At 47.4% G+C, this 12,224-nt stretch overlaps 1 protein-coding gene across 2 annotated transcripts in view; it reads left to right on the forward strand.

The window, feature by feature from the left end:
- Positions 1-12,224, forward strand: part of ECSIT (ECSIT signaling integrator) — a 138,670-nt gene that overhangs the window by 61,514 nt on the left and 64,932 nt on the right. For both annotated transcript variants that reach the window (XM_086962620.1, XM_086962629.1), the window contains exon 4: positions 3,468-3,691. In XM_086962620.1, the coding sequence (XP_086818746.1) occupies positions 3,468-3,691 (224 nt within the window). The remainder of the gene's footprint in view (positions 1-3,467; positions 3,692-12,224) is intronic.

Below are 12,224 nucleotides of genomic sequence, written 5' to 3' on the forward strand. Positions count from 1 at the left end.
CCCTCCTGACCGGTCTTACTGCCTTCTTTCCGCGCTCCTTTCGCTCTCTGCCTGTATCTCGCTCTCCCGATCCCTCTCACAGCCCACCGCCTCACTCACACGTGCCTCAGCCCCGTCCCTCCCCTAGAGGCAGCGGTTGGAGGCACCGGCAGTGCGGGCTTTCGTCCACCACCGAGTCTGGGGAGGAAACGGAGCCGTCGATGGCCGCAGCATGAGGGGGAACCAGCAGCAGGGAAGGCGAGCAGCGCGAGAGGCGCCCACCGGCCCCCAAACAAGGCGCTAGCCAGGTAAGCCTGATGCCAGCCCAGATCTATGCCTCTGTAACTGTCTTTAAAAGCCAAATCAAGACAGTGCATAGAAGTATTCCATGTGTGGCAGACTCCAGAATTCAAAACAGAGGAAAGGACTTGAACTTGGTAAATGTATCGTATTGTGATGTGTTTAAAGTATTGTATTAATGATTTCATTGTCATATTCGGCTTGCCAAAATTAATTTACTTTAATTTTCGTTGGCTGAAAATATTCTACTGACCAGTATGTGCATGACATTCATATGCGCTTGACTCTACAATACGGAGCTATGCGGGCGATGTGCTTTATACCTAGAGATGTCCTTCTCTTCTGCCCTTGTTTTTTTTTTTTTTAAATACTACCCGTCCACAACAGGAGCGCGCCCCAAAGGCTCTCACTTACACCGCTGTACCCCCAGGGGACTCCGGGTGTGAAGATACCCCCGGGTCTGAGCTGTAGAAAATCAATACCTCACATCAATGTTTTAATACCTTGGCTGTTTCTGGAAACACGTGAGATCGCGGGAGGGTTTCCAAGGTGGCTGTGAAGGAACTGACCCCGCATCATCTTTCTGATGGCTCTATTCTACCCTTTGCTGGAAGGATAATGTGCTCACTTTTCAATGGCTTTGTAATATCTAGCATGGAGATCAACTTACAGCGCCTCTGCCATCCTTACGAGGATACGAGGCGCTGGCAACCTTTTTAACAAGAGATTAAAGAAAAGCAGCATGTCACTTATGTCAATTTTACGCTGCGCTATGATATTTTTGCATCACCTCTATTAGGTTTGTCGTGAATTGTCATACTACATTTTGCATCTATGACATTCTGTGTTATGTTATATGTCTATGTGGGGTAGCAGGCAGTGGCGGGCGGGCAGGGGGCATTCCATGCTCCCTCATCAAGCTATAGGAAGGAGTCAGACGGGACCCGGCATCCAGGCCTGGGTCTGCGTGCATCCAAATCCACGTCATTTTACAAGAGGGATTTTCGAACCAGTAAAATATGTCCGGTGTCCCCTCACCTGGAACATCTGGATGTAGAAGCTCAAGGCCTATCGTGATCGGGTGGTGTGTATTTCACCCAGAAATACCGCTACACCTGACAGGTAATCGGGTACTTGGTGACATCCTGTGTTTCTCTCCAGTGCTTTCATCTCATGACGCCCCCATGTCCTCTCGAAGTATCCCCAGTGCTGTTTTGAGTCTCACTATGTCTGCTAGTGTTGTACTGGGTCTTTCCTGAGGTTCCCCAGAGCGTTCTCTGTCTTGTCAGTGTATCCCCATGTCAGCGTCTCCCTGTGTTATTTGTTTCTCCGTGTTTGTATCTCCTGTGTCTTGGTCTCTCAAAGAAGGTGTCTCCCCATGTGGATGTTTTGCTGCATCTCAGTGCCTGATTTGTAAAACAATCCGTGCCAGAGCTCTAAGTTTGACTCAGAAGGCCACAGCCAGAGCTACGAATATCAGGGGGGCCGAATACGAAGAAGGCAGACTACATGGTCTCGATTCAACCTCATGCTTTTTTTATTCACCCCCATACACTTGTGCCTTAATATCTCACTCGAGCACGTTCTTTTTTCTCCATTTTCACTGTTTTCCCTCTTGTACTTTCTCATTCCTTCTCGCTTTTGTGTTTTCCTCTCCCTCGCTCTTAGTGAAAATCTGATGAGAAAAAACAAATGCTGGTCCCCAAAAATATGTGCCAGTGGGCACCACCTGCGAGCACCTGCTGTGCCTCCCCAATCTCCAGGTTGTTAAATCCAGTACCTTTAAATTGGAGCAAATAGTACCAATTGTTATTTAGCGCTTAGAAAAGGCACCGCTCGGTGTTTAGTGTTATGTAAATAACACCCCATTGTTATGTAAAGGTTATTTGTCTGCAAATATGAACCTATCGCGGATTCCTGGTGCTCTTAACAATGCCGCATAGGAAGCACCGTTTAACACGACGCTGGTTCATCCAGCCGCGCCGCCTTTGAAGGAAGTACTCCAAACAAAAATGCGAGCAGTTGCATGTTTTTGATGTCTCTAATTCCTGGCATTCCCGCTGCCTGTGAGAAAGGCAGGCCCGACCCCATGCCTGGCTTGATTTAAACAGCCCGGTGTGTTTTCTCCCCTTCATCCTCCCGTGAATAAAAGATAACCTGACAATTCCGTCAGGCGGAGCAGCCAGACGATGCCCAAGCAAACCAGCAGCACAGCGAGGAAAAAAGCTATAAAAAGAGAAGCTTTGCACAAAAAAGCTATTCTACTCGCTGAGCAGTCTGTGGATTTCTATTTGTGACTACCATTTTTTTTATTAACAAAAAAATCTTTTTTCTGCTCCTTTTGCGTGCAAATGATGGTGGATTTCTTTTAAGACATTTTTTGCAAAGCACACAATCACTCTCTATCTCACTACCTCACAACTTCACTCTCTCTAACTCACTACCTCACTCTCGCTCTTTCTATCTTACTACATCACAACCTCACTCTCTGTTTCTATCTCACTACCTCAGAACATCCCTCTCCCTCACTACCTCACTCTTTCACTACCTCACTCTCTCGGTCTCTCACTACCTCACTCTCTATCTACCTCACTCTCTCTCTCACTACCTCACTCTCTATTTCACTACCTCACTCTCTCGCTCTATCTCACTAACTCACTCTCTCTCTATCTCACTACCTCACTCTCTCTCTGCTAATGCAATAGGTCTCGCATATGCAAGCAATTAAGCTATTGCCAATATAAATGACAATGCCATTTATTTAGGGATACAAAAAAAAATGAGCAATGCCAATAGCTCTACCTATAATATTGCCGAGACCATTGCATTGTAAATGCTTGTTTTGTATAATTTAGATGGAGTTGATAGACAGGATACAGGCAGCAAACGAGGGGCAACTGCAAGGTTAGCTGCAGGAAAAGGCAGTAGAGACCGGTCAGAATTGGGACGAGCGGCAAGTCTAGACTTCAAGCTGGAGCTTTAGGACAGCCTAAGATTGAGGAACACATTACCAAGGACCAGAGTTGCATGCTATAAGTGATTAAAGGGATTTCATGGTGTAGAGATAGAACAAATGGGTAAGCTGGCAGTGAGGATCAGGATGCCAGTGAGCAGGCCGAAGTTAGGGTGCATAGTAAAGCGCAGCGGTATAAGCTAAAAAATGATTTATTATTTTTTTCTCCTTACAGGAATCCTTCCCAACAAGGATACCAAGTTTCTGCTGCTGCAGATCTTTGGTGACCGGAGCCACCCCATCCGCAAATACCAGAGGATCATGTACTGGTTTCCACGATTCAAGCATGTTAATCCCTACCCACTGCCAGCCCACCTACCCCAGGACCCTCTGGATCTGGCTAGGCTGAGTCTGAAGAGGATCTCTGGTGACCCCGACGCACGAACTACAGTTTACCAGGTAACCAAATCAGCTCCTGCCCACTTATGCGGGGAAAGAATCACTATGGGGTTTAAAGCCTGGTACGTGAGCTCAGTGGCTTGTATATTTGCTACAGAAATCTCTCTAAGCTATAGGCAAAGGAATAAATCCTGGCAGGATAGCACAGTTTGTTAATGGTGCTCACTTAAATGACGACTCCATATTGTCAGCTAGCTTAAGGAGATCATCATCTCATTTACCGTTTGTCGACAACTAGGCACATGGAAAGGCCCCCACTAGAAGCGCAGTGGGCTTTCTTCCAGTGCTGAAGACATCTGTCTTCATCCATTTGTCAATGATGGAATGAACCTACCTGGAGTACTGTCTAATGATTGTGCTCTCAGCAGGAAGCACCATGACATTGATATTTCCTTTGCATGTACCAGACAGATACAATGCAGGACACCACCCTTCTTACTTAGAACAGTACACGACACAGGACCTATCAAAGACTTGCATGTCATCGTGATACATACCAGACAAAGCAATCACAGAATACAACACACCCTATTCCTTGCACAAGACATGGCACATTTCACAAACCGCAAAAACCTCCCACCATTCAAAGAATTCTTGCACCACACATCTCCCATCCTTTGAGGGCACATTATAAGTTCCATCTTACTTAGCACAGTACAAAACTTGACACCATACACTCCCCAGAAATCCTCTTCCTTCTATAAGCACCCCATGCGTTCCTAGTAACATTCTAGTCAATTTAATAGACATGTCATTTGATGATAAGAAGATTGTTAATGAGGTCAAGAGTACTCTGGGGGGATTTATGCAAATTAAACCACCCTCACCCACTAGTGTTAACCTCTCCAGATTGCCAATTCCATCAGCATTAAGATAACTTTTGCATTGTTGGACAGGAGCCTGGAATACGTACCATACGTAAAACCCAAATTTGCTTGATATTTCAAAGGTTCTCCATTCATTATAAGAAACCCATTTATAGTAGCTCCTGTGAAGATAAATTAAAAGATATGCAGTACAGAGACACGACTTTGAGAATGATATGCCCACTCTAAAGCAGAAACTGATATACTATTTTTGTGTAAAAGGAAGGCTGTTTAAAATGGAACGCAGATTTGAGTTTGACATGACACATATTCCAGGCTAGGTTTTTGGTGCAATTATAACCTATTCATGATAACTGCACCAAATAAGCCAGAAACGTAATCTGGGTCTATGGTCCAGATGCACTAAAAATTGAATGGAAATTACACACTGACGTTTTGTGGCTGATCTTTAATTTTAGAATGCATACTAAGTACTAATACGTTGCAATTCAAAATCTCCAGTCACATGGGGTCGCAGAACGACCAGCCTAATGAATATTATTAGGGAGGTCGCTACTTATGACTCCAGTGATTGGCTATGAAAAAGGCATGGTGGTCTGCAAAGGACAAAAGTACCCCCGTCACAGTGTTGCATTCTCAAATTAGAACTTTCATTTTTTATGGTACTGGTGCTCTGGTCGAGGCGTCTGACACCATTCACAAGGGGCAGGGGTCCATTGAGAACCATCCCAGTTCAGGTGTCAGTTACTCAGAAGTGGTTTGCGACCGCAATTGAAGTGTCAACACATTAATATATTAGTCTCCAATTTGGAAATAGGAGGGAGATGCCACTTTCCTACCCCATTCTATTCATGATTCAGAAAGGATTGCAAAAGCCCCTCTTTGAATTGGAAAGAATTTTCCAACTCCTAAAAAGTTCTTTGTACATTAATAATATAGCCCTTTGCAGTCACAAACCCTTAGATTTTACAGATCGGAAGGTTTGTGACCGCAAAAGAGCTTTGTAAATCTGGCCCTCCTGCCTTCTGGCAATATAGGACTATATTGCATGATTACTCATATTTAACGTAGAGTATACCTAATAATAAATATGTAAAAAGATTTTTAAACAACATAAACCCCCTCCTTTTGCCCTACCCTTGGGCTAGGCTGGAGGAAAGAAGGTCTATGGTTCAAATCTTTTTATTGACAAGATTCCTTTTGCGTAACAAGGAACGCAAACCAACCAGGGAGGCGGCGCAGCGTCCCAAATATTGTGTAACTGAAGTAACAGAAGACCCCTCTCCCACCCCGGGAGTAATTGCAGCAATGGAGCTATATGATAAGGCATTGGAGTTATAGCAAGGAGGGCCCCTTAGGGATCAATTGTTGGCAGTGGGGTGTCGTTTATATCTGTAAGTCGCAGGAGTGTCAAGTATTTGGGGCATGTCAGCTCTTGGAACTCCTTATAAAGGAGAGCTAGGAATAGGCGCCAGAGCTCCACAGGAATCTCCAAGAGCAGTGAGGGTCAAGGTGAGCTTCTCCCTGCCTAGCACCTGCCAAAGTCAATGAAGCCACCCATAGTGAGTTGGTAGTCTCCACACCCCAATAAGTGAGAATGTTTTGGAGGGCTGCCCCTAGTGCCACGCTGATCTGCCATCACCTACGGGATTTGAGCAAAAAGGTTAGGACACCGGGGAGTCCCAGGATAACATGCAGGGAATCGAGGGAGCTGTGTGTCCACTTGGGTGTCAATATCATTCAGAATCCTCTCTGCTTATTGTGATAATGTAGGGCATTCCTAAAGCAAGTGTATTTGTGTCACTGGGGAACCACATTGCCTCCAACAGCCCACCCTATGGGTGGGGTTACCCCTGTGCAACCACACTAGAGTAAGGTTTCAGTAGGTGCCGATTTTGGTAGCCGTTTAAATACTAGCTGTGGTGCGTGCTACATTAATCATCTTGTAGTACATCTCTTCCCACTCCTTAGCCATGAGCATCCTCCCCAGTTCCATCTCCCAGCATTTCTGTCCTGATGTCTTAGGCGCTGAGGGTGTGTGGTGCATGATGCTGTGGGGGTCGATAATGAGGTGCTTATCGTTGGTGTTTGTGAGGATCCACTTTTCAAAGGTAGTGAGGGGTTGTTGTGCTCACACGCGTACCACTTGGTGCATTACCCAGTTCCTGGTTTGCAAATATCACATCCTCTCAATCTCCGGGAGCGCATAGTAATCCTGCAATTGCTCGAGAGAGAGAGTGGGCCCTCATCACCAAAGAGGTGTCCGATAGAGCGACAGCTGGCCTCAAGCCAGTGGTGTAATGCAACTGAATTTAGGCCCTGTGTAAAAGCTGTGTTATTAACTATTGGGGTCAGCGGGGAGGGGAATGAGGAAAGCCCCTTTTGGAGTGCCTCAGGGCCTCAGTTTAGGCGTCAGGAATGGAATCTTCTAAAGGGAGGTACCCACGATCGGTCCATAAACAGCTAACGCTTTTCTGATTCCTCTGTGGACCACTCCACCCTTTAGCAGAGTGGGGTAGTATGGTAACATTGTAGAAGATTTGGTATTCCCAAACTCCCCTTTCAGTGGGGACTGATAGCTCCATGTCCGGCTCATCTGGTGATGCCGGTTTGTCTACTCAGGCAGGTGAAGCCTCTTGGGGATTATCCAGTGCTATTATAACAACATCTGCGTAGAGGGCAAGGGTATCTATCTCCCTGTCGAATGTGACCCCTGTTATATGCGGCTTATCCCAAACACTTGGGCAAAGGTCTCCATATATAGAGCGAATAACATTGGTGAAAGTGGGCACCTCTACCTTGTCCCGCGGCGGATAGGAAATGGGGACGAAGTCTGGCTATTGACCCATACTTTTGCTGTGGGATGATCTAGTTACTGAGTATCCAGGACCAGAAACAAGACCCGAAGCCAAAGTGAGCAAGTATTGCCTCTAGGTATGGCCAGTGTACCCAGTCAAACGCATTATCTGCGTCTATGGCCAGGAGCATAGTCTGCCATTAGGAGCGTTTGGCTTTATCGATCAAATGGAGGATAGTTTGGTATTATCGCCACACTGTCTGTGAGAACAAAGCCCTCTTGGTCCAGGTCAATCACCCCAGTATCAATGGGTTACTTCGGGATGCCCGAATGCCAGTAAAGAGCTTAATGTTGACATTCAAAGGAGATATTAGTCTATAGGAACCACATTGTTGAGGGTCTTTCCCTGGTCTGGGGATGACAACAATGGATGCCTCCATCATGGAAGATGGGGCTGTTCCCGGAAAAGGGATCGCATTGAACAGTCGAGTCAGGATGGACTCCAGGATTGAACAAAATGCTTTGTAGAACAGGGCAGGGAAGTCGTCCCGCCCTGGTGATATAAGGGTTCCAATCTTGCTATGGCTGATACGACCTCTTCTATTCTAATCGGACGATCATGCGAATCGCCTGGTCCGACGCCAGGCGAGTGATGCAAACGTCTCTCAGGTAAGAAGCGGGGCTTGTTTCATAAAGGTTTGCCGTGAGTAAAAGTTCTCATAAAACCAGCGTAAGGGAGATGCGATGGGGGAATCCCCTAAGATTTCAGTGCCTTTGTGCATTCAAAGGGACGCCACCAGTTGGTAGGCACGAAGCCGGTTGGCCAGCAGACAGCCACAATTGTTCCTCTCCACATAAATGGAATGGCTTATCCTAAGCAAGGCATACTTTTCTGCCCTGTCCATATCCAATCCTGCTAGCTATATTTGGGTTGCCTCTAGCTGCTCCCTGACACAAGATGGGCCCATATGTTTGTGTATCCTTTCCAACTCCAGCACCCGATAAGGCAACTGTTTCTGCCTGTCCCATCGAAGTTCATCAGCCACAGAGCTCGCTATCAGTTCTCCTCGAATCACAGCTTTTAGGGTCTCCCATTAGAGGGAGACTGATGTTTCAGCTGTGTCATTAAGGCCAAGGTAGTTTGAGATCGCTTGGGTGATCTGTTCTACCACCTTAGGTATCTGAAGGAGAGTTTCTCTCACTTCTCCACGGCCGGAATGCTTGTTGCAGGGGTGGAAGGCTCAAGACAAGAGAGACCGCAGCATGGTCAGTAGGGAACGAGGGTCTGTTTCAGTACCTGTGGGTAAATTCTGGATTCATGTAGTCCCCAAGAAGTCATCGAGCTGAGCGTAAGTCTTGTGAGCATGTGAATAAAAGGTGTACTCTCTGGCCTGGGGGTTCATGCCAGAGGTCTTTAAGTACCAGTTCCCGCATCTATCAGGCCCCCTCGAGAATACGGCTGGCTCCTCCTTATCTATGTGCGGACCTTTCCAGCATATTATGGAACAGCAGGTTCAGATCCCCACCCAAGAGCACTTTATCTAGGTTGGACATGAGCTCCGCCAGCTCCTGTTGAAGGAACGTTTCCGGACCATCATTGGGTGCATAAAGGGAGCCCACAATAAGAGTGATCCCCTATGTGCACTCTGTGCTATTTCTCGTCCCTTGATCTTGGCCAGTTTGTCCCCCACTTCCCCCCGGAAAAAGCGAGAGACTAGGTGGGCACCCCTGCTTTTTAGCATCCGCAGAGGAGACGTATTGATCGGGGAAGGCCCGGGATCTAAAGCCGCAGCAATCCTTGGGAAGTAAATGTGTCTCCTGTAAGAGGCACAGATATGCACCAGTGTGTTCTAAATAGGAGAAAATCGCATAGCCATTGGTCTGGTTGTTAAGCCCCTTTACATTAAGGGTGGGAACTTTTACTTGATCGTATGTAAGAGGGGTCAAGGTCTGATCATCGCTGGTGCAGCACCATGTACAGAGAGATGTGTCATGAAATCGGGGACAACACGCAGCAATACCCTCCTGATATGTAGTATGTCTTGCGAGGATGAATGTACTCCTTTTCCAGCGACCAAGGAACCCAACAAAAACATAAAAATAACAATTGTAGGAAGTCTGGAATAGCCACCATAGTCCTATGAGTTATATGGGTAGAGGTGTCCATGGTGCCACATAGCCACTCATCTCCCTAATCCTATCCCTCCACCCCACCAAACCTGACCACCCAAGCTGCAAATACCACCCAAGGGGACTCCATTGTATTCTTTCAGGATTTTGCCTATCAGTTTCTTCTGACAGCAGCTCCAGCACTGCTCAGCGTTCACTTGCCATAGTCCGGTTGGAGGTCACTCAGGGAGGCCGCACCCCAGCTATTGAGAGCATTTTCCTTGCCTTGTGCTCTCCGGGGTGGCCTGCTGTGCACTCTCTGAAGGTTCCTCAAGTTGCAGCACCCTGCAGGCCTCCACCAGGGACCGTATCAGATGAAGCTTTCCCTCATAACGAAAGACAATGTGGAAGTGATGACCTCAGGAGGAAATTATTCCTTTATCACGCAGATTGGTCGTAATTGGGTAGAATTCCCTCAGCTTCTGAAAAGTGATGGTCGACATGCCTGGTATAGAACCAATGTGTGGCCTCTGATCTACAAGGGGTGCAGGCCTCTGGCTTGCGAAGAATCTGTTCCTTAAGCTGGAAATCATGTACGCAGATCAGGATATTAACTGGGTGGCCATTCTCAGGATGTGGCGGGCCCACTCTATGGACCCTTTCTAGCTGGATGTCCCTCTCCGGTGCTGCTTCTAGGATCTGAAGAAACTGGGCCCTGTAGGTCACAATGTCCTCCTACTTGGCATTGGTAGGGGCCCCACGTATGGGTATGTTATTCCATTTACACCAATTTACAGGGTTTCATGCGTGGGCTTGAAAGTCAATCTTCTGTTCGTGGAGTCGTATCAGTTCTTCCTGCAGTTGTCTCTGCCCATCTCGTGTTCCTGTAAATGAGACCCTCTCCCCTCTCTCCACCAGCTCATGGCGGACTTCCTTCAAGTCCTTATAGCGGTCTTTCTTCACAATTTGCAAGTCTTCCCCGAGGGAGGCAAAGAGGACTTCCAAAAATCCTCCACATCAGATGGGTGCTCGAGAAGAGACGGGGGCCGTCCTTCTTCCTACTTCCCTTCTGTTTAACCAGCATTTCCCTCAAGTTGCAGTCCTTTTTAGGGCGGGCTGCAGCCATGGCGCACAACAGCAAGGTCCAGCGATCACTGTGGGTATGGAGGCCACTTTTCTTGCCGGACCCTGACGTGGGGAATGTCAGCACTCTTGGAGGGTGAACAGCTTCGGGGTTCGTCCCTGCAGTGGTCTCACTGGTGGCCCTACAGCCTGAAGAGAGGGGACGCAGGTAGAAGCAGTGGATCTTTGTAGACGTTTGAAAGACAAAGCCCTGTGGAGGACAAGCTTTTGTCAGAGGAGATGAAAACTGCAAATAACAAGTGAGGGGCCCAACCAGGCCTAGCGTTCACCCTTCACTGAGTCAGAGGTGCCTCAGCCATAAAAGCGAGTAAAGCGAGTGCTGAGACGCTTGGTGCAGTACCGACCCCCTCCTCTAGGACAGCTCAGGGCAACTACTTTGCAACAGAAGAGCCTTTTGGTGTGCAGCTATTCTCCAGCTGTATCGCCTCGGGGATTGAGGCCTCCGGACCACGAAACTGTGACGTGTTTGATGGTCTACCTACTGGGCACAGGGACCGCCACTGTACTGTGCTTGATGTCTTTTACATGGGCGGTTTCCTGGGTCTACGGTGATAGATATGGCCTCCCCGAGGCAGAAGTGAGTCACAGCGCTCCCCGGTGCCCATCCTGGAAATGTAGATGCCTCTCCCAGGGCACATCCCATGGGCCAAACAGAATGTAAGCCTCAGTCGATGTCAGGCATCCGTTACGGGTCCTGACGAGCTGGTGCTGTAGGCCAAGAAAGTCCAGTGGGACATTAAGTAGCATAAACCCTGGCTGGCTGAGGGGGGGGCACATTGTCCGCTGTGAGGGCGGCCGCTGGGATTGAGGGTTCCACTGGCAAGCTGTTCGTCGGCACTAGGCGCACTGTCTGGAAGCTGGACTTGCGGGGCTCAGGGCGGCAGAGGTGCTCACCTAAGTGCAACCGCAGACAGGAGAAGGCCGCATGGGCACCGCGTTCCCTATGAGATAGCGGGTGCAAAAGGCTTGGGGGCTGGCCGGTATAGTTACAGCTTTTTAGGGGGCTCGCAGGTTCTCAGAGTAAGGAGGGTATGTTGCAATATGTCAGTTTTGGGCCCCAAGCGGTAGGCGTCCTCCTCTGCACCAGGGGGCACCATCTTCGTCAATTGAATTGAATATTTTATTAAAGATTTGGAACTCGTAGGAGGTCCACAGAAGAGTACGTGCATAATATTACAAATAATAAAACATAACAGAGCTCATTCCACGAACCATCATGAAATTATCAACAGCAGCGCACAGCCAGTTCAACAAAAATAGCATTTAGAATCAGCAGCATAAGGAATTAAATAACAAAGCATATCCTAGAGATTGCAAAGGACGTTAAGTAGCTGCCAGTTCATATACAAAATAGTCCAAAGTTCAGTTTCAGCTAAGAGAACAATTTAGAATTAGCAGTAAGAAGAAGGCAATACCAGGGCATCTCCTAAAATGTGCAAAAAGCGGTAAGTATCAGCCAGTTCATATTCAAAACTGTCCAAATTTCAATTTCGGCTAAAAAGTTCAATAAGGAGTTAACAGCAAGAAAAAGGAATAACTAAACATATCCAGACCCGTTCCAAAAGCAATTCAGTAGCAGCCAGTTCATGTGCAAAATACATCCACGATCCCATTACAATTAAGTTTTAAAGTTAACATCAAGAACATAGTGGGAAAC

This window comes from Lissotriton vulgaris, chromosome 1_1 (genome assembly GCF_964263255.1).
Source record: "Lissotriton vulgaris chromosome 1_1, aLisVul1.2, whole genome shotgun sequence".
Lineage (NCBI taxonomy): Eukaryota > Metazoa > Chordata > Amphibia > Caudata > Salamandridae > Lissotriton > Lissotriton vulgaris.